We start from the raw sequence: 24,102 nt of genomic DNA on the forward strand, positions 1-24,102 counted from the left end.
TGAATGGGATAGTTTAGAGTTTCGCTGTGTATTCATTCACACTTTGACAACGATCTGTACTTGTATAAGAGACGGCTAGCATTCAGCTATAGACAAAATGCTTAACAAATGACAATGCTATAACAAGCAGAAAGGTATGTGATAATCCCTCATGTATAATGTGTGTTTGCTGCAAAGTTAGAAATGTAATGCAAAAAAAATACTCTACACAGCTCCCCTTAGCGCCTCAGCTCTGTACACGAGGTGAGCAAGTAGGATTTGCGAAATGCCCCCTGTAAGCTGGCCCTGGTACCAGATGCATGTAATGGCGTGGATGTGAGCCGGCCAACCCAGTTCCCAAATCAGCAGGACACGACCCACCGGCAGCGCTACCCTCCGCAATGGTCTCAGGCACCTTTTCTGATTGCTTGATCGGACCGTTACCTGGGGTCACGAGGCTGGCATTGGAGTCCGGTGTTGGTGACTCGTAGGGGGAAGCTTTTCTCTCCGTAGATCTCTCCTGTCCTCCGGCGCAGCACGCTGGTTGCTAGGCTCTGCTGCAGCGCGGCTCCTCTTTACAGCGAACCTGGCCTCGGGCAGTCAGTGGTGAATTTAAAGCATGCCCGCAGCACTTCTGGAGATCGAGGGACCGGTGACGATACAATACCGGCCCTCGGGGCTTCACTTTGATCACGGGCCGGCCTTCATTTAAGACACCTCTGCACACCATTCAGCTCTCCGACTTCCCAATACGGCATTAGAAACGCTGATGTGAATGCGCGGCTAAATAATTAAATAAATAAGAAAAGAAGCCACGGAAGGCTTAAACGCCGCCATGTTTCTCCGAGGCGAGGCAGAAATGCCTCGGAAAAACGCAGCCTCATTTTGGGATTCAGGGGCGTGTTTTTCGTTCTCTCCTCTTCCCATTGGCTGGAAGGTAAAATTCCAGCAAATGGGAAGAGGAGAGAAAGAAAAGAGAAAGAAAGTTAAAAACAGCCCCCCGAATCCCAAAAAGACGGGGCTTGAACGGAGTGATGCCCCTCTCCTCTAATGGCTGGCCTCCGTTTAGGAAGCCAGCCAATGGAGAAGAGGGGCGGGTTCAAGCCCCACTCTCTAAAACATAAAACATCAGTTTTCTCCCAGCGAGACTGTGCAAGCGCAGCCTTCGCTAGGCGAAACCTAAAAAATAGAGAACTGCTAAATGCAGCGAAAAACTTCAATAGCAAATAACATGTAAAGAGTAGAGAAGTGACTCCCACGCCCTCTCACTGTTGATGTCCTAGGCGGTAGCCATTCATCAGCTCAAATTGGTGGCACGTTCTGTTTGTGTTTCTTGCCCCCTACTCCGCATGCCTGGCACTGCTGCCATCAGTTTTCTGAGCGCCATGTCTAACTGTTGCAACGCCCGTCTTAACCGATTCAATGTCCAACATCGTTATCTTCCCGTCTTCTAAGAGCTATGACACTGGCTCTTTGTGATCTCATTCAAATCACGAGTTGCGGTTACTCTTTGTCACAGTGACAACCTCCTCCCACCAGCTCTCAGTGGATAGCTGGGGTGCCCACATCGAGGCCTTGCAGGATATGCGAATCTTCCCAGATGGCACTAAGCAGATATATAGAACTTATTTGGCGCCAAGTGCCACCGAACAGTCAAATAAACTGTGCATGAAAACAAAAAGCCGTGAGCTGACAGGAAAAGTGTGATGTTCTTCATTGGAAATGTAGACTTTTTAGAGAGTCGGCGCCTTCATTTGTTTGTGATGTATGTTTTTTGGTTTAGTAAAAACGCGTCCATTTCAAGATATTTCTGTGAACTGGTGTGTGATCTTAGACTGCACGCATTCAGAAATGCAGCGTGCGAGTGACCGACATACAGGAGCGTGTTCAGTGCGATACGAGAGCTCAATAGTTCTATCAACTACTTAGGTCGAGGCTGAGTCAGCGTGCATGCACCTGCAACCACCGGTTCAAATTAAGCACTGGGAGGAATGGCGTATTTTCTAACCCTGCCGGAGCGGAGCAGGCTAAATCCCTGCTACCCCTTTTCTGGCACCACGTTTCTACAGAATATTAACAAGCATTTGCAATGCAATAGGTCTCGCATTTATGCGAGTTTAAGCTATTGCCATTGTAAATGACAATATCTTTTATTTATGTTTTATAAACCAAAATAAAAGGCATAGCCATTTACAAAGCCAATAGCTCAAACTTGCATAACTGCGGGACCTACTGCATTGCAAATGCTTGTTTGGTCTTATTGCTGCCTGATAAATATCAGTCCCTAAAACACAGTGTTCTGCGTTAAAAGGGCGTGCAATGGATGATGCTGGGGTCGTTCCCACCAACATCCATGGCCTTTTGACACTGCCCCAGATTTATGAGAAATCGTAACTCTTAGGCAGTGCCAAAAGCTTTTGCCTCCCTAGGGGAGGCGTAAAGGAGGAGAAATATCTGCTATTTTTCCTTTTTCTATGTGTGCTGCATTCTCAACGCTTCTCTTATGCTGGGTATTACCAGCATGATAGCAGTGTCTGGATTGGCATAGGGGAGTCTGGGAGCCTGTGCATAGACCTCCGGGAGTCGAGAGGAGCAGAAGAGCACCGAAGCGGCAGCCAGCAGGTAAGTAATATTTTTTTTCATATTTTTCTCCCCCACGCTGCCTCCTGCTCTGCCCTCTGTGCTGCCTCACCACTTTGATTCCATAGCAGCCACCACTGATTTTTGGAGCATGTGCCCTGTCCTGGTCCTTGGGGTTGCCAGCACAGTGTGCTCAATTCTCTGTGCAGCCTTATGTTGATGAACACAGCGCCATGGATATAATTGTTGAAAACAATTTGAATTTCTAAGATTGAAAAAAATCCCTCAAAATCTGGTTGTTTGACCAATCACTTCTTATCATCCTCCTGCCTTTTGTGCGCCATCTTGCTTTGGTTTAATTTCCCTTTGTTTTCTTACTTATCGTTATGCAAAATTAGTTGTTATTTTTCTATAGTTTCATGACACTCTGAACTTGTGTGCTTTCTGGAAAAAAGTATACCATAACATACCATGGTAGGCTGCGGTACTGCACACCAAGTGGCCAAGCTTGTAGAATTGATTTCGAAACCTTTGGACGCTCCTAACTACAGCATTCCAGCACCAGTAAACACTTGTACAATTTAAGTCCTGCTACAGATAGTTGAGTGGCAGGGCTCAGGAGCTGAGTATGTTGCTCATGACTGGAGGGCGGTGCTAATGAGTTGGAGTAAGGCAATACTAATGAAGGTACATGGTATGCAATATGCATTTAATTGGATGAGAGTAAAACTTTGTACATTTTGTCTCCTTCAGCCACGCAGGGTCCCCAGGTAGCTATGGTTTCTTACCCGCTTCTATGAACAGTGGTGTGGCACCTCATGGAGGAGCAACCGTGATCCGAATGCAAGGACTGGCATACAACTCTGGCGTGAAGGAGATTCTTAACATGTTCCAAGGCTATCAGGTCAGTCTCACTTGAGTATTGTCATATTTAACATTACACATTGAGCAATGAGTGGAGAGACTGCTGTACATCACACACATTGTATTATATTGTAATTGCATTTATATAGCGCTTAGGCGTCGAAGCGCTTTTTCGGCGAGTAGCACGCTACTCCGGGACCGATAGAGGATTAGTGTTGAATTACTATAGTGAAACATGCAAGTACATTTTAAATGGTGGATAGGTTAGTCAGTTAATTGGATTTGGAATATTAGCAGGAGGATAGAGGAGGAAAAAGGTTATTAAGGCTCCACGTTTTCAGTTTTTACTGATTTTTACAGATATATACATCAGAAAGAATATGTTTGTTGCCTGCATTTATGTTTAGAGGCGGAAAATTACAGGAAATTGTGCTTCTTGTGAGTGTCTATCTTTGTTGTCTTTAATAAATTCCAAGCTAACAGCTGAGCAGATAAATAACAGGGTGTGAAGAAAACAGGATGAGATTTTCTTAATTACATTAATATGCCAACAAATATTAGTATAATGCTAATACTTACCTGTGGGTGTAATGTTTTACTATATTTTGCTGCTTGATTTGTTAAAACACGACAGGCATCAAAGTGCGAGTGAATGTTTAGCAGTTAAATAAATGTGTAAAAATACGATTTAACGAGTTCATTTACTGTCAAAGCAAAAAAAATGGATAAATACAAATAAGATGGGGGAAAAAAAGTAAATATGAGGGAGTTCCAAAACACATCTCACTGGACTTTTAACAGGAACCGCTTGGCAGATACTGAGAGTTCTTGGTAAGCATTTATAATTGTTTGAAGGTCCAGGTTAGTTGTTGTAATGGTGTTCGAATTTCTAGAGGTATTTCCACTTATGATCCCAGTAGATGGCTGCAGCAACCTGGAGATTTTCATCTTAATCTGTTCTTGGATGGTTTCATCCATTTGCAACAGTGTTGGCATAATGGCCTGCCCATTCACCAGCTGTGATGGGATTTCTCAAGGTCCATGGTAGGTTGAGTAAGCTGCAATCCCTTGAACAGCTATTGCCTGTTGTCTGTATGCCCTAGATCAACTCCACAATCACCTATTGCAATCTACTTAACATGCAACTATCATGAATTAATCCAGACGTCACCCTGGATTTAATTTTGAGAATCTCCATTTTTATGTTCTTATATATTGTGTTGTATTCAGAAGAAACTGTGACCACACTGTGCCCAACCCAACATCAGCATGGCCAAGTTACAAAAACATTTATGCAGTACTTGTTTTTTATATGCATGTAATATCATACATTGCATTTTTAGTAAGTGTAATTACCTGTACCTATCCACGGTACTCCTGAATTATGAAGGTGCTCTTCAGGGGCATCATCTTTCTATACTTGGTTGATTGCTCTACTGACATTAGTTTTTATTACTTTGTCAATCAGAAATGTATTAATCAGGTCATCATGTTCACTTAATATTTTGAGGTACATCTCCACCTCTGTACTTGGCACTGACAGTACCAGGACCACCCCCCTCTCCTGTAGACAGCCACTTATGGTTGAACTTGCCACACAGCAAGCCCTTTTGCCCTTTGGTAGGCTGGTAACAGCATGAGAAACACCCTATGCTAGGTCCAAAACCTTGATTGGTTTTCTTTGGCTCTATTTTAGTTGCCTCATACTTTTCCTGTTAACTCATCTGGCAGATGCAGTTTTACAGAGTCCCTATCATGCAAAAGTTCACTCGGCACCCATACAGCCATAACTAACTTCAGGGATATACCGCAGGATGGGGCGCAACAGTTTTAGTTATTGTTCACTATTTCACAAATGGTAGCCAGCCCATTAAAATTGTCAGTTGACTACCGTTCGAATGCTTGCCTCGCCTACCATAGAATAAACCACTCAGAGTCCCCATTCTCTTGAAGCTTCCATCATAGTCGTCCTCCACATGTGTGCCAAGCAGCTTTCGAAAGAATTTGTGCACCTCCTAGCTAAAGACATGAGGGAGCTGAGCCTTTTTTAAATAGCTGCATCAGTCTCCTTGGTAACCTTAAAACAGTTGAGTCTGGCTAGGTTTCAGCACAGAACCATTGCATGCAGGACTAGGTGCAGGTTGAGCCCGCAGAGTAGGATAGTCCTTGCCGGCCAGGCATCCCTGAATGGACCAGCAAATAGCTGCATAGAGTGATTGCATAATTCCTTGGCCTACTCAGAGCCAGTGTTATAGTGGAGGTGGACCCCAGTGAATGAACACAGCACTCATCAGTACACAGTTATGAGACAGGTTATCTGGCATGGGGTGCTGGCCTCCTTGTAATGGTTTATACATTTTACGCACTACAGATGGCGTGTAGAGCATTGTGCATCGCTGATCAATTTACAGGTTATAACTAGGGCTTCCGGTTTTATATACTGTTTTACATTTCCATCTGTATTTATCCATATTTTTTTTGGCTTATGTTATCTGTATGTATCCATATTTATTTTGGGTATTGTAAATAAATGAAGTTAAAACTAGTATATTTCCGCATTCATGTAACCGATACATGCACATTCGTGCTTGAACACCTGATAGGTTCCAATGATAGGAACACCCACTGATGATAAATCAATGTCCTTAGATGAAAGCATAAACATTCACCAAGGTTGTACTTATCTATTGTGGCCAGGCTATTGGCCTGGCTGTCATAACTGGCAACATTTGGAAGCTCTAAAAAAAGAATCCAAATTCTGTTTTTATCCACATGTAAAAATAAATACAGACCAGAAAATAAACAGTTTTCTTTCTGTATTCATCTGTAAAAATCTGTTAAAACCGAAAACAGGGAGCCTTAATGATAACCAAATGAATGTGTTGGGGAAATTACATCCACACGTTTTATTTCCAAACAGGACTTATTTCTAGTTGCAGGCACATCACGAAAATGTTGTAAAATAATAATTAGGTAATAATTTAGGTGCAAGGCATGGCCCCAACCAACTTCCTTCCTTATTGGCTAGTAAAAGGCATGCAGTTGGAGAGGCCCTTTGAACTTGGTTCCGCTTTGACCTTAATAAGGCATGCTGTATTCAGGTATGGATTTGAAGTTCCGCCCACTCTCCGTCTATATTTTTAATTGTCTTGTGTCATTGTCCTTTGTAAACTCTTGCTTTTGATTGGTCAATAGGCATAAGAGTTCCTACTTAGTAACTCCTTGTCTCATCTTGTAACCTCCCATAAGGACTGCCCCCCTTGCATGTGTTGTTACTCAGTAGACTTTAATTACAGCCTCCGAGCACTATTTCTTTTAAATTGTTTTCACCTGCCTGCTGTTGCTGGCAGGACACGCTCTTTCGTAATGCCTTATTTCCACGCTTTTGGTTTATTTGCGTTGCCCGACCCGGCTGTAAGATTTTTCTTTTACTCTTTACTTTTTGTTGTTGATTCCAAGCTCCCCATGCTGTGCTTGCACTATAATAGAGCCAACGCCCCTTTCTTTAGACGAGTTGCGTCTAAAGAAAGGCGCGCAGCCACCATTAAAATGAAAGTGCTGTTTGGGGCGCTTTTACCAAAAAAGCATTCGTTTTTCAAACAAATGCTTTTTTGGTAATAGTGCCTAATACTGAGCTTTCACTTTAATGGTGGACGTGACCCTTTCTTTAGAGGCGGCTCTTCTAACGAAAGGGGCGCAGCGTTTATAAACGTGCAAGTGCGGAATGGGGCACTTGGAAACAAAAGATATTTGCAATACAATAGGTCTTGCATTTGCGAGAGTTTAAGCTATTGTCATTTACAGTGCCAATAGCTCAAACTCTTGTAAATGCAAGACCTATTGCAGTGGAAATGCTTGTTTCATTTGTTATTAGGTCACCATTGATAGGGCTGGGTTCATCTCTCTGAATTTTCTCTGGAACCCTTGGTCAGTAGACCGTTATTACCTGCTGGAAAGTGTAGAGGGGAGAAATAACTCATTAAGGCAATCCCACAATTTCAAAAGATCATGACTCTGAAGAATCACAGACTCTGAATTCCAAGTTAGTGGGTTTATTACAAAGCCAAAAATAACTGGACATACAGACACCTCAAAATGAGGTTGTAGAAATACATTAAAACTAATACATATCGGCAAGATTGAAACGCTGGTGCATGAAAAGAATGACTAATTCCAGAATCAGGACGCTGGCAATGATTGCCCCACGTCAAGATCAGTCTTCATTTGGGGTTTGTAAGTAAAAACATTAGTTTGTCCCTACACTACTACTACTTCGACATCCCCACTTAACATTTCCCAGGCAAGTTCAGGAAAAGGTGTCAGCATGTCTTCCTAAGAAGTACACTCACGTTGTATGGGTCAAGTACAGGGCCGGACTGGGAACACAAACCGGGCCTGGCAATTGAGTCGGACCGGCTACGTGCAGGGGGGGGGGGGGGGGGGGGGTTGTTCACGTGGAGAACAGTGGAGCAGATTTTGTTACAGGGGGCGATATTGTTATGCTGCAAAATCGGCCCACTGGTAACAAAAACGGCCCCACCCTGGCAGCCCACCAGGGAAACGGCCGATGCCCGCTACGGCCTGTCCGCACCTGGTCAAGTAGTCAAAGCTACAGAGCACATTCTAAGATGCTCCTGCCCTCTCCATCGATCTCCTCTCCTCTTCTCCTGACTCAATTCCTGGGGCACTGTCCCGAATTCAAAACACAAAAAACCTAGAACACGCCCACAGCTTGTACCTGGATCACCTCATCCCTCTGGGCACTCCTCATTGGTGATTTTCAATTTTGTTTCAATACTCCCAGCGCCAGGCTCGATGACCTTGATTCCCAGACCTCCTTCAGTGAGAAAGAACACCATCTCCCAATTATCAGTCCAAAGTATTCTCTCCAATCCTAACACCTAAAACAAAGGCGTTATTCTAACAAACAAAGACGACTTTCTCCACCTGCAACAGAAACGTGAGAACAGACTAAATCCAAACATGCACATGAAATGCAGCCTTCCCCCTCTGAGAGCAGTCAGGGAGAATACATTTCAGGCCTACGGAAATCGGCCAACATAATAGTGAAGCACATAGGCCCTATGAAAATACTCATAAGTGAACATTTTACTTATGCAATTCTAAACTATCATGTTACATAAACACATCAACTACTTGAATAATTGTGAGCAACCTATACAATCCAACATGTTAAAGCTGAATTAACTACATCTATGTGCAAACTTTAATATGATGCACGTTTAAATCTATGCTTACATTGTAGTGAGCAACTTCATTAATCAATTCCAGACAAATGCTAAGGGTTACATTCTTCAGAAGACAACTGCCACGTTACTTGTTTTACATGGCACTTAATAAATCTATCATTTCACCTTCATGTTATTGCAAAGCACGTTCTAATGACCAAATGTTATCACAACAAAAGAATAAATGCAGGAGCAGACTATTCGTGACTCACACTTTTGTCTGTGACGGCAAGGGAAAATCACGCAGTCCCCCGAATACCCAGAAATCACCTCGTTTCGTGGCACATTGCAAACTCCGTCTGCACCCAGGCCCGTTTCCTCCATCTTCTTTCATACGTCTTCCGGTATGTCTTCAAAATGTCCATTATGATTCCTTTTACTACCCTCTTCTTTAATGCTCAATGTCCTGCTGTAGATTCATTCTATTCTAAGTATGAGGGGGCGACCAACCACATTGTGGGAGGGGTGTGACTTGACTCATTGGCCACATGTATGCAAGATTTATGAAAGGAAAGATTTATGAATGGAAAGATAGTGTAGCGAAGGGGCACTTAAATCAGTGACAACTACACAAAGTCACTGCCTTGGACTGTGGAATTTTAGTTTGCGAGCTAAACATCATCTGCGCCAGCTTGTCATCCACGTACGACATGCACAGCAGCCATTTTAGATATCCTGGTCTCCCTGTCCACGATCGATCGCCAGCGCGCCCCTCTGACCCAGCAAGCATCCTCCGCGCACCCTGGCTCCCCCTCCCTCCCCCTCATGAGCATAACCCTTCTGCATGACCCTGTCCTTGGGAGTCACACCAGCGCCTGACCAGCACCTCCTCTCTCCCTATGAATGCCCCTCTGTTGATAAACCTTCCCTCAGCTCGATTGTCCACGCGGCATGAATACCACTCCTTTGATGACCCCTTCCCCCGTGTCCAGCTGTCCACACAGGTCTGAGGCCATCGCCTAAGCCGGCAGATATCATTTACTGCCCCTTATTGTACGAGGTCGCTCTCCTTCAAAGGACCCTCTATTGATCCAGGCCTCCCCACCCCCTGTGATATGATCAGGCGCACACATCCTAAGACTCGACGGAACACTCAGCTACGTGACGACCCCCTCCTCTTATCAGCAGGTTGAGGACCTCTATTGTGGAGGTATCTGGGGGTGGGATTGACACGAGGATTACGGGGATGTCTTTTTCTCTATGTCACAATGTTCTGATTGTAATAAAGAAAGGTCACATGCCATAAACCAGTGTATAAGAGGCCAGGCCTCCGAGAGGCTGTTAGAGCACCTCGAGACGATACCTTGTTGTCTGATCTGATGTGTTCTGCTCCGTCGGAATAAAACTTCTGTTTCCTGCCTTCTGGTCTCCGGCGCCTGCCTCATTGATTGGTAAACTTGAATGGTACAAGGGCGGTTAGCGCCGGGCAAATCTTGAGAAAGGTCCTAGCCCTACCTTTTTCCACAATTGGCGTCCCAAAGCGTGGGGCCCATCAGCGACACGTGGATCCAGTGGGAGAGGTCCCGACGACAGAGTGAACGACTGCAACGATCGGGAAGAGCTCGTGTCCGATAGACCCTCGTCTGACAGCCGATCATCCGACCTTCACTAGTTCTGAACAGACCTCTCTCGAGTGATCTACGGTCCTGACTGGGAACCATCAGGAGTGCCACGAACATCACGAAGGAGAGAGGACGATCGGGCGCTGGATCCAGAGGACAGGAAACCGTCCATGCGGTCCGGGTAAGGTCGTGTAAACACGACGAATTGAGAAAAGATTGTTTTTGTTTGGATAATACTAGTATTACGCTTTGTTGAAACCTCTGGAGATTCGCTGTCTGCAAACGGAGAAAACAACAGGCTCTCTCTTTGCAAACAGTGAAGGATAGGTAACGCAGACTTTTGTCCCCGTTGTAATCCGTTGTGCCTATCTTCCTCCCCCACTGTTTCCCGAACTGTCGTTCGTGGATTATTGTCTGGAGATTCTTTTTCTGCAAACAGGGAAGAACAAGGTCTCTCTTTGCAGGGAGAGAAAGAGTAGGTAACGATAACTTTTCGTGCCCACTTATTCTCCCCACTGAATTGTTTTGATTGACCGATTATTCGGTATTGGTTCGTTTGAGGTATTCACCGCCGGCAAACAACGGAGAATAGAAATATTCTGTCTAGTCTTTGCCCGCCGTGATAAGATAGGTAGTGCAGACTTTTGTCCCCGTTGTAATCCGTCATGCCCATCTTCTCCCCACTGGTTGGTAGCCTGTTTAGCCCGGACCGCTTATTAGAGATGAACCATCCAGCTCCACTGGAGGGCACCCCTAATAAGGACATGTTCACTAAGTATGGACTAGTCGCTATAGCTTACACTAAACTATGGCATAAATATACGAAAAAGAACCCTGAAAGTCAGTGGCCACTGATAGGTTCCTTTAATGAAAATAAAATAAAAACATTAGAAATAGCGCTCTAGAAGAATAAGACCACGCCCACTATGCTCGACAGTATCGGCATGTGGCGCAAAGAAATGGAACAACGAAAGAAAAGAGAAGAAGCAAAAATAGGGAAAGAATTACGAAAGGCAGCCCACCTGGCCGCAAAGCAACTAGAAGAGGAAATAAAAGAAAGAAAGGAAGCTACACAAACCCAAGAATCAGGGTCGACAGGCCAATGTCCTGTTAGGACCCCCTCTGCGCTCTACCCTGAATTACCCTCCAAACAGCGGGCGAACGATGAGTTACTACTAGGTCCCCCAATCATCTACATGCCCCCTCCGTATGCTCCCAGCCAACAAAGCCTGCAAGCCCCAAGTGTGAGTGAAAGTGATCCTAGCGCTAGTGCACCGGCCCTCACGGCCTCCGCACCAGCCACATTAACAACTTCGTCGGACGATCCCGAGGCTAGCAGACAATCACCAGCCAGACTAAGTAGGTTGAGCAAAGATGAGCGGGATGGGATCGACAAAATAGCAAAGACATTAGTAGAACGAAGGGAGAGCGAAGATTATACAATGAGCGTATATAATTCACATGCCGACAGCCACAGACGGCATTTCATCTTGCGATTCAGCTACTACACCCTGAACGCATATGAAGATAGGTATCAAAGTAAGGGTCCCGCTAAACTAACAACACTGTATAGGAAGATTGATGTTGGAGATGGGACTGAGTGTGAGGCGACGGAGCTCTTCATGCAGATGCTTGAGGTCTTCCGCCACCTCACGGAACAGAAACCAGAAGCCAAGGTCACAGTCCCTGAAACGACCTCGGTAGAAGTAGCCAATACTATGATGCCTATCAGAGAAGCGGCCCCTTACTGGATCCCGCCACGGGGCCAGGGAACAAGCGATGATATCAATAATGAAAATGCAAAAGGGAGGGTTGTGTACAATTGGGTTTACCAACCATGGGACCGACAAGATATCCTAACCTTCAAACAAACCCTGCCCGATTTAAGAAAGAACCCGACGGCATTTTATACCGAATTAGGCACAGCCTTGGGTTCGACAATAATGACTTTAGCAGACATTGACTTGTTCTTTGGGTTATGCCTGCCAGCTGACGTGTGGAAGCAAATCCGGAAGGCTGACCACACGGATCTGTTTGGACATACCTGGGACCAACTCGGTAAACTAGATGGACAAAGAGAGCCTGGAAGGAAACCAGTAAAAGACATACTGGAACTCCCAGATAAACTAGTTCAGAAGTTAAAAACACTGGTCCCGGAAAGAAAGGTAGACTGGTCGATAGTCACGGCCTGTCGACAGAAACCCCAGGAAGATGTGTCAGAATACTTCTCCCGATTCGAGACAGTGTTCTCCGACTACAGTGGCCAAGACATGACCACCGCAACCGGACAGCACCTGTTTGTACAAAATTATGTAAAGGGCCTAACACAAGAAGTTTCCCAAAAACTGCAGACGAGTGAGAGTAGTTGGGGGGCCTCCAAACCCGCAGCTATCCTTCAGATGGCTCAGTATTACGAGCACCAAAAGAATGAGAATGATAGGGCGTCCGAGAAAAAGAAGAAAGATTTAAAGGAAAGGGTAATGATAGCCCAGATACAGGGTATAGCGGTAGGACGGGAACACCAAAGGGGGAACTACCAATCAACCACCCCCAGAGATCTACCTTCTAAAGATCACACCCCAGCACCCCACACTGGACGTAGAGACATTAGCAATGACCAATGCGCCTTCTGCAAAGGGCTCGGCCATTGGAAATCCCATTGTCCGGTTCTGCTAGAGATGAATAGAAATAGGGATTCCAGGGATGTGGCAGGTGGTCCGAGGAATAGAGTACAGGGACGAGGGCACCCCAACGACACCAACAATGACAGATCAGGGAGACTGAACACATTTGACCGTCCCCGACAGAACCAATATCAGCTATCCGAAGGTGAAAATGCCCCCGATTTTGCATAGGACTGCCAGGGGCAAGGGAGGGATCCAGTCGAGCTCTGTGTTGACCAGCAAAGTCCTTATGTCACCGCTAGGGTCCTGGGTACAGAGTCTCCATTCTTGGTAGACACTGGGGCGACACGTAGTGTGTTATCAAAACGACTGATTCCAAGGGCACCCTTGTCTGGCTCACACATAACGTCGATAGGTTTCGATGGAACGCCCTCCACTAACCCCCTGTCCGTACCTATTACCTTTGACCTAGAAAACAACACTACTGACGCAACATTTCTGCTTTCCTCCAACTCCCCTGACGCCATTATGGGCATTGACTTACTGAAACATTTTCGAGCTACCATTAGGTGTTCCCCAGATGGAATACGAGTCATCCTGTACGACAACCCAGACCTGCCCAGATCCCGTCCCCCACGACACATGTGCTCCATAACTGACGCTGACATGTCCTTGCTTGACACCCTGCCTCCGTACCTGTGGGCCAAAAATGACTCTGATGTGGGGCGAATGATGATTGATCCTATTCACATAACTGTACGACAGGACGCTATGCTCCCGAAACTTCCGCAATACCGGATATCGCCAGAGGGTGAGAAGGCACTGGTAGCGATCATTCAGTCTCTGGTAGATGCAGGAGTGGTTGAAGAGGTGGTTAGCAACGTCTGCAACAGCCCAATCCTACCTATTGTTAAGAAGCAAGGTGAAGGAGATGAGAAAGCGTACCGCTTCATCATCGACTTGCGAGAGATTAACAAAGTGGTTGTACCCCAATATCCTGTAGTCTCTGATATCACCACCATTTTGACCCTCATCCCGTCCACTGCCACCACCTTCACTGTTATCGACCTTAAGAACGCGTTTTTCTCTATCCCCATCCATCCAGACAGCCGTTATCTCTTCGGCTTCACTTTAAAATCCCGCTCGTACCGATTTTGTAGAGCTCCCCAGGGGTACACTGAAAGTCCCAGCATTTACAGCCAGGCCCTCAAAAGGCAGCTAGATGCCTTCCAGCTACCAGATGGAGTGGTGTTGATCCAATATGTTGACGATATCCTTTTGGCGGCCGACACCACCCCGCTTGCCACGACAGCCACTGTCCAACTCCTACACTTTCTTGCAGAAAATGGCCATAAAGTCTCCAAAAAGAAGTTACAGTTCTGCCAGCCACAAGTGACTTACCTAGGCCATCTTCTGTCCAAAGAAGGGAGGAAACTTACACCCGACCGAATCCAAACCATTCTAGACACCCCCGTCCCAAAAACACAAAAACAGGTCGGCTCTTTGGTTGGCCTAACCTCTTTTTGCAGACAGTGGTTGCCTAATTACAGCCTCATTGTGAAGCCATTACTTGCCCTGCTGACCAAAGATGTCCCCTCCCCGCTTCCTTGGACCACTGAGTGTCAAGCCTCCTTTAAGGAATTACGAGATGCACTCTGCTCAGCACCCGTCCTCGGAACCCCGGATTACTCCAAACCCTTCTCCCTCTTCACCCACGAAAGGGAGGGGTGTGCATTGTCTGTCCTAACGCAATCAATTGGTCCTAAGCAACGCCCTTGTGCCTACTTCTCCGCCACTCTTGATCCTGTAGCCAGAGCTTTGCCTGCCTGCCTTCGAGCAGTAGCTGCCGCTGCTATCTCTATCCACCAGAGCGAAGGAATTGTACTTTCAAACTCCCTCACTGTGTTAGTACCCCATGCAGTCGACACCCTTTTGAACCAGACAAAGACCCAACACCTGACTAGCGCACGACTGACAGGGTACGAGTTGACTCTGCTTGCACCCCACATCACACTAAAGAGATGCATGACTTTGAATCCTGCCACATTGTTACCCCTGCCTGAAAATGACCCCGACATTCCTCCCACCCACGACTGTGTGACCCTCACAGACGAACAAACTAGGAGTAGGATTGACCTCCGAGACACTGCTTTTACTGACCCCGATGGAGAACTATGGGTAGACGGCTCATGCATCAAACTCCCAGATGGCACCACTTCAGCTGCCTATGCAGTAACGACAGCCCGAACAGTAGTTGAGACAGCCTGCATCACACAACGATCTGCCCAGGCAGCAGAGCTGATAGCCCTCACTCGAGCATGCATCATAGCCGCAGGGACCACCGCGAACGTATATACGGACAGCCAGTATGCCTTCGGAGTGGTCCACCATTTTGGGCTCCTGTGGAGGGAGAGGGGATTTCTGACGTCCCACGGCACCCCAATCCTCCACGGAGATCTAGTTTCCGCTCTGATTGAAGCAGTTCTCCTCCCCAAACGATTAGCGGTGATCAAATGTCAGGCACACAAAAGGGTAACAGACTTAGTCGGACAAGGGAATGCATTGGCCGACATCACTGCACGAACCACAGCTGAGAATAGGACAGTGGCACGCATGTATGTGACCAGGTCACAAGCAGAGAGATGGACTGACGCAAGGGAAATGATCAGAGACATCCAGTCGGCCAGCACCCCTCACGAACTGACTAAGTGGACAGGGGTGGGTTTGAAGGACGAAGAGGGCTGCTGGCGAACAAAAGATGCAAACAGATGGTTGCTACCCGACTCGTACCTGATCCCCATACTGACAATGGCACACTCCCCCGCACACATAGGATCTGCACCCATGATCGAACTCGTTTCCAAAGTCTGGCACAACGACAAAATCCCTGACTCAGCCAGACGCCTAGTTCAGCAGTGCCTCATCTGTCTGCAACACAACCCCGGGAAAGGAACTGTGGTACCCCGGGGAGGGTTTGGGACCCCCAATCACCCCTTTGAGGTCCTTCAGATGGACTACATCCAACTAGAGAGATGCCAAAACCTGAAGTATGTACTAGTCATCGTATGTGCCTTCAGCAAATGGGTAGAGGCCTATCCAACCCGTGACAACACTGCCATGACTACTGCCAAAGTACTACTGAAAGAATTCTTCCCTCGCTATGGCCTTTGTCGAATTTTATGGAGCGACAATGGCCCCCACTTCATAGCTGAGGTTATCCAACTAATCCTAAAGGGGTTGGGGGTGAAGCAAAGGTTTCATGCGGTCTTCCACCCCCAATCCGCCGGTCTGGTGGAACGCCATAATGCCACACTGAAGCTGAAATTGTCAAAAATAGTGGCCACCACTGGACTTAACTGGCCGGATGCCCTCCCACTGGCCTTGTTATCGATGCGCTCCACTCCCACCAAGCACCATTTGACCCCCTACGAGGTCGTGTTTGGGCGACCGATGAATCTCTGGACTGCTCCCAAACCGACCTCCATTCATGACGTCCCAGACGTCCTACTATCTGATTATTTGTGCAAGTTAACTAAAACGTTGTCTGTCATTCATCAACAGGTGCAGCAGGCCATCCCCGATGCTTCCAGGGGCCCCGGCCATGACATCCAGCCGGGAGATTTTGTGTTGATACGAAATTTCCAGCGGACCAAGAGTCTGGAACCGCGGTGGACGGGCCCCTGGCAAGTGCTGATTACCACCCGAACGGCGCTTCGAGTGGAGGGGAAGAAGCACTGGCTGCACGCGCATCATTGCCGGAAGGTCTCTGCGAACTTGGCCACGACAGAAAACGTCAACACCCAAGAAGAGCTCCTGAGCAAAGATCGACCGATATTGGACTGTTATTCCGATACTGAGGCACTCGAACTTGCAAAATTCTCTGATCCCACTGTGCCATCTGGAAAAGGGTATTTCCTGCGTCGAAAGGAGGGAGTTTCGGCTAAGTAGGCCACGGACTAAGTTAAATCTCAGAACGGTGACCTAAACACAATCAAGGGTTACCGGGAGAGAAGCTAAACGAAGTCTGTGGTTCTGCCCACTACCGAGCCCCTTGAAGGTGATGGAAGCGCCAGATAAGAAGATGATGGAAGCGCCAGATAAGAAGATGATGGAAGCAACAGGAAATACCCAGTATAGAAATCCAAAGACTGACAACCTGCACAAATCAAAGACAATCGCACTCTTCATTGTCTTACTCTTCTGTCTCCTCTTCATGACCTCCTTCTGGATTCTGGAGGAAAGCACACCGGCTCATGAGGCATTGCTACCTACTGCACAGCCAACACCCCTGAAAGAGCATCACCTAATCTCTCTGTCGCCTCAGCTCCGAGAAAGGCGCAGGGAATTCTGGAACAATTCCTTCGTGCAACTGTTGCACCAACACAACCTTGCTGCAAATGCTACAAACTGCTGGATCTGCGGGTTGCTCCCGCATGCCACAGGACACTCCATCCCCTTCGTCCCTTCTCCTTTCTCAGTTCACGGCTCCTGCCTCGCCTGGTTGATCCTCATGCAAGAGAGCCACAAGGACAACGCCACCTCCAGCCGGACAGTCTCACACTTCTACTCTGGGTTCTGGCTGAACAGAACCGGAAAGACCCCTGCTGCCCTGTGTCCTGCGCTCGCAGGCGCCACCTTCCTCAAAGACATTCCAGCCAAAGAACGAGTCGAAGTACAGGTACTCCACAATCCAGCCAGAACCACCTTCTCTCATCTGCAAAAACAAACTACCGCCACCCTGACTGTGGCTCTGTCTGTTATCAATGTCACCGGTTTTGTGTGCCTGGAAGGCCAGGGAACGCAACTGGTGGGTCACAGCTCCTGCCGGATCACCAGAACATTGGACTCAGTTGACCCCCCTTCCTTTGTTGCTTCTCCGAACATGTACTTTGTGTGTGGCACCAAAGCTTACACCTGGCTCCCGAGAGGTTGGAAAGGTACCTGCTACATTGCCTTCATCCTTCCACCCACATATGTAGCCCCTGCCAACCACCACCGGCAGAGGCGTGCAGATGACATAGAACAAGCCGACTCCACTGGAGCTCAGTTCCTAGATGCAGCAAAGGGACTTGTTCCCCTGTGGGGCCCAATGGCAAACAGCCGTGCTATCCGACACCTGACCAATGCAGTGGAAACAACGATCAACATCACGGCTGGCATCCTCGCCAACAACACTGCGGAGCTTCAGGCGGTCCGCCTTGTGACCCTCCAAAATCGTCTTGTCCTGGATGTGGTCCTAGCCGACCGAGGAGGAGCATGCCGCATCATCGGATCTAGCTGCTGCACCTACGTGCCAGATAACTCGCCTTCAGTCTACAAAGCCATTGAGCACCTCCACAGACTTTCCTCGGAGGTTCACCAAGAACAAGAAGGATGGTCGCTCGGGAGCTGGTTTTGGGACACTTTGAAGAATTGGGGCTGGAAGTTGTTTTCCTTCGTGCTGATACCTGTTGTGATAATATGTGGGTGTTGCTTAGGTATCCAATGTCTGCCCCCTTTGTGCGGCCTTGTTTCTAACTGTATGTGCCCAAAGACTTTGGACTTCCGAAATGAGCACATGAGCCCCCTCTATGAAGTAGAAATACGTGGCCTTATGGGGATAAATCCAAACTGACAAGTTGGCGAGACATGTTAAAAGGGAGGACTGTGGAATTTTAGTTTGCGAGCTAAACATCATCTGCGCCAGCTTGTCATCCACGTACGACATGCACAGCAGCCATTTTAGATATCCTGGTCTCCCTGTCCACGATCGATCGCCAGCGCGCCCCTCTGACCCAGCAAGCATCCTCCGCGCACCCTGGCTCCCCCTCCCTCCCCCTCATGAGCATAACCCTTCTGCATGACCCTGTCCTTGGGAGTCACACCAGCGCCTGACCAGCACCTCCTCTCTCCCTATGAATGCCCCTCTGTTGATAAACCTTCCCTCAGCTCGATTGTCCATGCGGCATGAATACCACTCCTTTGATGACCCCTTCCCCCGTGTCCAGCTGTCCACACAGGTCTGAGGCCATCGCCTAAGCCGGCAGATATCATTTACTGCCCCTTATTGTACGAGGTCGCTCTCCTTCAAAGGACCCTCTATTGATCCAGGCCTCCCCACCCCCTGTGATATGATCAGGCGCACACATCCTAAGACTCGACGGAACACTCAGCTACGTGACGACCCCCTCCTCTTATCAGCAGGTTGAGGACCTCTATTGTGGAGGTATCTGGGGGTGGTATTGACACGAGGATTACGGGGATGTCTTTTTCTCTATGTCACAATGTTCTGATTGTAATAAAGAAAGGTCACATGCCATAAACCAGTGTATAAGAGGCCAGGCCTCCGAGAGGCTGTTAGAGCACCTCGAGACGATACCTTGTTGTCTGATCTGATGTGTTCTGCTCCGTCGGAATAAAACTTCTGTTTCCTGCCTTCTGGTCTCCGGCGCCTGCCTCATTGATTGGTAAACTTGAATGGTACAAGGGCGGTTAGCGCCGGGCAAATCTTGAGAAAGGTCCTAGCCCTACCTTTTTCCACATGGACTACACCCACAGAGGAAAGAGGCGCATGTATAACCAGAACACTGTGTACCTTGTGATGAGATGAAAGGTATCCCAGCACAGAGCACAACCGATGAATGTTCACAGTGCAGCGGTGTAAATTGCCTCTTCGGGTATGTCTGGGCTCTGAGGGTTGAATGGCAAAACAATGTATTGGTCAGTGTGCGGCTAGGGGTCAGAAATGCACTTGGATGTGCACTATAGATGGCTTATTCTCCTGCACCACAAGATCACTTGGGAGACCGCTAATGACGTAGTGGATGGTGTCAAAAGATGGCTGCCAGCTGCATCTTGTCACTGCCTTGCCCCACACCCCAGTTCAGTAGCATCAGTTCTGATGTATTTTAAGCCGCTGTACTATGGAGTACCGAAGCACACGCTACTTGTGGTGCATGATGGAAAGAACTGCCAGAGAAATGGTTTCCACTTGCCACCAATTCACTCCAGTGACGCAAAACGGCCCTCAGTTAGCCTTCTGCTAGTTTGTTCACTTGCCAGCCAGGTCGCCAACTCTTCAAAACGCTGCGTGGACTAAGGCTGGTCTTACTATTTCAGGAGTGGACTTACAAGAGGCGGTCTTCCTCCGGTGCACTCTTATGTCTGCCTGTAGGACCCAGTCAACACACTTTGCTCAGTTATCACAAAGTCTCAGTAAGCACACACTGCCAACATTTCTTTAACCCCTTCGCTGCGGCGGCTATTCCGCTGCAGCGCTAAGGGGGAGGCGGGGGTGCTCGTCGCTTCCGTGCTCGTGACGGAACCGCTCCGTCACGGCCCGCGGGTGAGCTGTGCTTGTGACGGAACGGTTCCGTCATGACCCCGCCTGCTCTTTAGAACATCAGCGCAGGCGCAGAATTCGCGCCACGTAGGCGCGGCGAGCGACCCGTGACGGAACCGGTCAGTCACCAGCACAAGCCCACCTGAGGCTCGTGACGGAACGGTTCCGTCACGAGCATGGGAGGAGCTGCTTTTCTTAACAAGAGTTGCACTTTGGAAAGCAGAACCAAGAAAGGTCACTTTAATTGTTTTTTTTGTTTTTTTCCTCCCTGAAATTAAATGAGGCGGACTGACAGGCGCCTTGTTCTAGGCCCTTCAGAGCTTTTTATAGGTAGCTGAAATGTCCAGGCACGCAGTAATATAATTTACAACATCTATCTGTCTCCGAAAAATGCTTGGATGGAGGTCGAGGTTAGAAGGGTAGGTCATGGCTCGTGAGGGAGCTATGTAAGAGGGTAGGAGGTGATGCTAAAGGAAATAGTTCACTTACACATTTTTTGTGTTTCTGCCTTCACTGTTTCCCTTGGTGATTGCAATTATAATGCAATCTCCTTATGGGATTAAAAAATCCATTATCCAGCAGGAACATGAACCTATTTCTGAGTAAATGTTCCTAAATTATTCATAGACCTGAAGAGGATGAGGCATGTCTTATTCTGCTTCGGCCCCTTGCCGCAGTGATGGATTCCACGAATCCATCCTCGTCAGAAACAGAGAATGTTGTCTTTTTGATCTATTCTCATGTGCTCGTTCATCAGACAGGGGACGAACTGTGATCTATTGTGAGTTCATTTGTCTGCCTTGAATTGGAGACCAGATGCGACAGAGTTAATTCACAAACACGTATTTAAACGTTAGACGTCTTCTCTTTATAGATTTCAACTTTTATCATTTTCATAAACATCCCATGAAGTACTCATGTAAATATTCAATAGTTTTTTATTTCCAGGAGTAGTCCCGCATCACACATTCATTACACGAGCTAGTAAGGCAAAATTGTGCATTTACACAAATCCTGAATTCACTTTTGTGAATGCATATCCAAAGTGTGCAAAAGATGTAGTAATCGGGCAGTGTGCGTATGTATGTATATGTGTAAGTATATATATATATATATATATATATATATATATATGTGTGTGTGTGTGTGTATATATATTTTGATATATATTGAGGGAGAGAGAGAGAAAGATACGATATTTATCTTGCTACAGTAGGCTGTTCTATACTTTTTCTCTCCCTCTTTCCCTTTCTCACATTACTGCTCCCCCTTTCTCACTCAAGCTCTAGACCTTCTTCATCACCTTTTTTGACACTCCGGCCTGAGCTGCAAACTGAGCAACCCCCAGAACAAACACTTGAACTATCAACCACCTCACGCCCAACTAAGGCAAAGAAAATCAACAACTCTTCTGCATCCCCCAATAGCTGCCCAATACTCGGAGAAGCAACAGAATCAAACCTCAAAACCTAAACCTCAAAGAAATACTACATTAAAATTGACCAATAGGACGGAGCCACCAATATCTTTCTGGCCTCCAGATCACAGGGAGAACCCTCACGCTCATATCCTTGTGCACCCTCACCAAACCACGCGACTGCCTTACACCACAGCAGCAAGACCTGCTTGACCATCTATAGGCTGGACAGCATCACTTCTGACAGCAGATACACAAGAAGATGAGGTCAGTCTCATTTCTTCCAATAGCAATTCTTGAGGGAGACTGTGTTGGTATTTCAACCGCGCTTTCTCGGCTCTTGAGTAGGTGGCTACTCTGTGGGTAGCCTCCAGTGCTACCTTTGTGTTGATGAGGGTGTATCCCCCTGCCGAGTGCCAGGCAGGAGACAGAAACGGGGAAAAATGAGGATAAAACTATTTTATTATCATTGTATTTTTCTTACTGCTGCAGTCAGCCAAGTCTGGGCGGTGCAGGCCATGTGACAAGTGCAGGGTGTAGAGTAGTGCACAGTGTAAAGTACGCATGACGGTTTGGCCGGCTATCAAAGGCTGTCCAAACCGTCATGCACACTTTGATCTCTCTGTATCGTACAGCTGAGTGGAGTAGAGGCAAAGGCTCCTAGGACCTAAGCGAGCGTTAAACGAGCCAGCTCAGGCCAATCACAGTGCTGCTCTCATGAAAGCAGCGTCTTGATTGGTGTCTAGGAGCCTGCGCAGTGTGCAGGGACCTCAGCAGAAGACTCCCTATACATTGGCCGGCAGCGCAGCAGCAGGTAAGTGTTTTGATTTGTTATTTATTACTTTCCCTCTACCCCCCCCCCCCCCCCTCACCTCCTCCCCTTCCCCCCGCCCCACCACTTGTTATGAAAGGGAGCCGCTGCTGGTGTCTGGGAGCTTCTGGTAGCTCGCGGTCTAGTGGCTGATTCTTCTAGCGGGTGCCTCTTCTAGCAGCTGCTTCTTCTAGTGGCTGCATGTTCTAGAGGCTGCTTCTTCTAGTGGTTGCATCTTCTGTTGTTTGACTGTTCCTTCTATCAATACACGAGGGGTATAGCCTCAGAGAAAAGATTTACAGCGAAAATGTGACACAGTAGTTGGCCCTGACAATTCGCATTTCTGCCATGACTTTCTACAATCCCTCACTTTGCATAAACAATACATTGGAATTGAAGCAAAAACATAATTATTTGATAATGACAACATTATAAACAAGAGCTCGAGAAATCATATGGTACACTGAATGATTTTTTATCCTTTAGCAGGTACTTCCGGATCATTGACACTGATGAATAACCCTGCACTACCTCTCCGGATATGGGCATCACATATCCAGCACTACCATCAGCCAATCAAGAGAAGACTTGTCAGTATCATGGAGGGAGAAGCCTGTAGCACTGCACCTTCTGGGCGCTCAACCATCCTTGCTGAGCTGGCCCCATTGGATGGACATTTTTCATATTTTCACTAATTTAATAGGCACAAGTTTTAAGAAAGCACAAATGCCGTTTTTATTGTCTGGTATGTTTAAATGCCAAGATTGAATGTTACTTTTTGAAAACCATGCCAAAGCGAAATATTTGTTTTGTCAAGTGTGCCGAAGGCATCACTGGCTTTATGTTTATAGTTTGTGTTTGACTGTGTACTTTTCTATATATATATATATATATATGTGCTGAGAGAGCGATAATTAACTATGCAAGCTATAAATGTACACAAATAATTTATCCTGTTTCTCATGTCGTCTTACAATTGTTTGTTGTGACAGACGTCACCCATGCCTGTCTTGCAATATTGTTTAATTCATGGAAATCCTTTGTTGCTTTTGTAGAAAAGTCCTTTCTCCACACAAACACTAAAGCTGTTCTTCACATAATGTACTGCAGTGCCTGAGATTCTGGAAGACTGCATTCTGGTGTATGTGTTGTGTTAACCCCCTCTCGCACAATGTGAAGAGGGGCCCTCAAGAGGCCTCAGACATATTAATTGGCCTGCGGTTGAATGGGGGGCTCTGAAGGGTTGGGGGCGGGGCCTCTTGCGCCAATGAGGCCCCGCGTTACGTCCCTGCATGGGCCTCTCTTGCGATTTTCATAGGATAATAATTATATACAGTAAACCGCTGATTTATCAAAATATCACATTTCTTCCACAATGTTCTGGAACTTCTTATTTTTTTTTAATCACAGCTCAATGCAGTTTGGCCTGAAGAAGGGACTGGCGGTGTCGCTCTTGCTTGATGTGCGCTCAGACCCGGCGCACAGTCACTCCCCATCGGGATCCGTGAGAAAGAGTTACTTTGTTTCATATGTGTGCACCGTCGCACTCCTGAAGAAACTTACACTTGCCGTGGGTTACCTGAAGTCTCAAAGGATGCCCTGCTTCGTCAGGCCATGCCCGCTGGACTAAAGTAGCCTTGTGTAGACCGATGCAATTCCTAAAATAGTTGCTATGCCCATCCTACCTGGGCTTGC

General features: G+C 47.1%; 1 protein-coding gene across 3 annotated transcripts in view; it reads left to right on the top strand.

Annotated features, from left to right (window-relative positions):
• Positions 1-23,507, top strand: part of ESRP1 (epithelial splicing regulatory protein 1) — a 384,375-nt gene extending 360,868 nt beyond the window's left edge. For 2 of the 3 annotated variants that reach the window (XM_086966011.1, XM_086966012.1), the window contains exons 14-15: positions 3,313-3,463; positions 22,894-23,507. In XM_086966011.1, the coding sequence (XP_086822137.1) occupies positions 3,313-3,463; positions 22,894-22,914 (172 nt within the window). In that variant the 3' untranslated portion in view covers positions 22,915-23,507. The remainder of the gene's footprint in view (positions 1-3,312; positions 3,464-22,893) is intronic. The other variant, XM_086966013.1, reaches the window with a different exon arrangement.
• The last annotated feature ends 595 nt before the right edge of the window (positions 23,508-24,102 follow it).

Source organism: Lissotriton vulgaris, chromosome 4_1 (assembly GCF_964263255.1).
Source record: "Lissotriton vulgaris chromosome 4_1, aLisVul1.2, whole genome shotgun sequence".
NCBI classification, from domain to species: domain Eukaryota; kingdom Metazoa; phylum Chordata; class Amphibia; order Caudata; family Salamandridae; genus Lissotriton; species Lissotriton vulgaris.